Raw genomic sequence first — 2,302 nt, forward strand, 5'->3', positions numbered from 1 at the left:
AAGCCTGACCTGCCAATCTTTCCAGTATCTCATCCATAAAAGGAAGGGGAAATGATACTTCCTAGTAGCCTTATTCAATTTCCTATAATCAATACACATTCGCCACCCAGTAACTGTCCTAGTAGGAATGAGCTCATTCTTCTTATTTTGAATTTTCGTCATCCCACCTTTCTTTGGCACTACCTGTATTGGACTTACCCATTCACTGCCGGAGATCAGATATATAATGTCAGCTTCCAGAAGCTTCAACACTTCTTTTCTAACCACCTCCTTCATCATAGGATTTAGCCTTCTCTGTGGTTGAGTAATTGGTCTATAGTCATCCTCCATAAATATTTTATGCATGCAGTAAGTTGGGGCTTATACCTTTGAGATCCGAGATTGACCACCCAATAGCTCCTTTGTTGGCTTTCAAGACTTCTACCAACTTTTCTTCTTCTTTAGAAGATAAAGAATTATTAATGATGACTGGCTTCCCTTCATCTTCTTCTAGGAAAACATACTTTAAATGTGATGGTAACACTTTTAACTCCAACTTCTTCTCTTTGACTTCCTCCTTGGCATCAATCTCCTCAAAATTTGCCTCATCCATTGGGATTTCCTTTAACGCCTCCAAATCTGTCAAACACTAATCAATTAATTTCTCTTCCTCTTCATTCAAATCTTCACATGCATCAATGAGAGTTTTTTCTAACGGAGAAGCACAACACACTTTCTTCTCTTGCACCATACAAACTTCGTCAAGTATATCAAATTGGAAACATGCTTTATCATCCTTAGGGTGTGACATGGATTTAAACATCAAAATTCACTTCTTTATCTTGCACTCTTACATTAAGGTTGCCATTCTCCACATCAATTAAAGCCCTAGAAGTTTTCATGAATGGTCTCCCAAAAATGAGAGGCACATCTCCATTCTTCTCCATCTCCATCACCACAAAATCCACCGAAAATAAAAATTTGCCCACTTTCACCAACACATCTTCAACCACCCCATAAGGATATTTAAGCGACCTCTCTGCCAATTGAAGCGTCATTCTAGTAGGCTTGAGATCCAAGCCTTCAATCCTTTTGAACATAGAAAGCGACATTAGATTAATGCTAGCTCCCAAATCAATCAATGCTCTTCCAACTTCCAAATCTCCTATGGTATATGGAATAATGAAGCTTCTTGGATCTTTAAGCTTAGGAGGTAATACTTTTTGCATGATTGCACTGCAATTTCCTTGCACTTCAATGGTCTCCTTTTCAATGTACTTTCTTTTCTTCATGAGGAGCTCCTTCAAAAACTTTGCATACGAAGGAATTTGTTGCAATACTTCAGAGAAAGGTATGGTGATCTCCAGTTTCTTAAAAATTTCCATGAACCGCTCAAGCTGTTTTTCTTTCTCCTTCCTTAAATAAGTCTTTGGATAAGGAAGGGATTTTTCAACATCTTTTTCTTTTTTTTCTCTCATTTACCTCTTCTTTCTTTTCTTCTCTCTCAATTCTCTCTTTTTCTTTTTTCTCACTTTCTTCTTCTTCCCTTTTCTTTTTCCGCTCTCTTCTTTCTCACTCACATTTTCTTTCTCTTTTCTTTCTATTTTTCTCTCATCTAACACTTTGCCACTTCTAGTAACAATGGTCTTACACTCTTCCCTAAGATTACCTTATGCGTTCCTCTCAAAACCCTCCATCTTGTTGACTAATTGCCAAATATGCATCTCTATACTTTTAAACGTAGCCTTCACACTCTTACCAAAAGATAAGCTCATTTTCATGAATTGGTAGAAGGTTTCCTCAAGCTTCGTGGTCTTCTCATATGGAGTAGGTTGTTGCTGCCATTGAACCAGTGAAACATTTTGTATTTCTCATGGCAATAGAGAAAGCTTCTTTGTCACTTCTTTCAACTGTTGAGTGATAATTTTATGTTGCTCGAACAAGAGATCCTCAGATCAAAGTTGTAGAACTCCCTTCTGTTGAGATGGAGCTCCTATTCACTATGCATCTCGTTATCATTGGTAGCCATATTGTCAATCAACTCATAAGCTTCCTTTGGAGTCTTACACTTGATATTACCTCCAGTTAAGGCATTTAGCATTAGTTTCGTCTGAGAGCCAAGACCTCCAAGGAAAAGAATGACTATTGTTGCTTTATCAAATCCATGTGTGGGCGTCTTCCCTAGAAATCCTTTGTATCTATCCCACGTTTGACCTAGAGTTTCTTCCACTTATTGCCTGAAAGAAGAAGTTTCTTGCTTACCCTTGTTGATTTTAGACTGTGGGAAGTACTTGTTCAGAAACTTTGAAACCACAGCTTCCCA

At 37.9% G+C, this 2,302-nt stretch overlaps 1 protein-coding gene across 1 annotated transcript; it reads right to left on the reverse strand.

Moving 5' to 3' along the window:
- Positions 1-794: 794 nt before the first annotated feature.
- Positions 795-1,364, reverse strand: LOC106763499. Its single transcript, XM_014647683.1, has one exon. The coding sequence runs from the start codon at positions 1,362-1,364 to the stop codon at positions 795-797; it is 570 nt and encodes a 189-aa protein (XP_014503169.1).
- Positions 1,365-2,302: the final 938 nt, after the last annotated feature.

The sequence above is a fragment of the Vigna radiata genome, chromosome 6, assembly GCF_000741045.1.
Source record: "Vigna radiata var. radiata cultivar VC1973A chromosome 6, Vradiata_ver6, whole genome shotgun sequence".
Lineage (NCBI taxonomy): Eukaryota > Viridiplantae > Streptophyta > Magnoliopsida > Fabales > Fabaceae > Vigna > Vigna radiata.

Excerpts from the sequence above, each read along its gene's own strand:
- LOC106763499 (XM_014647683.1), bottom strand. The coding sequence starts at position 1,364 with ATGGAAATTTTTAAGAAACTGGAGATCACCATACCTTTCTCTGAAGTA.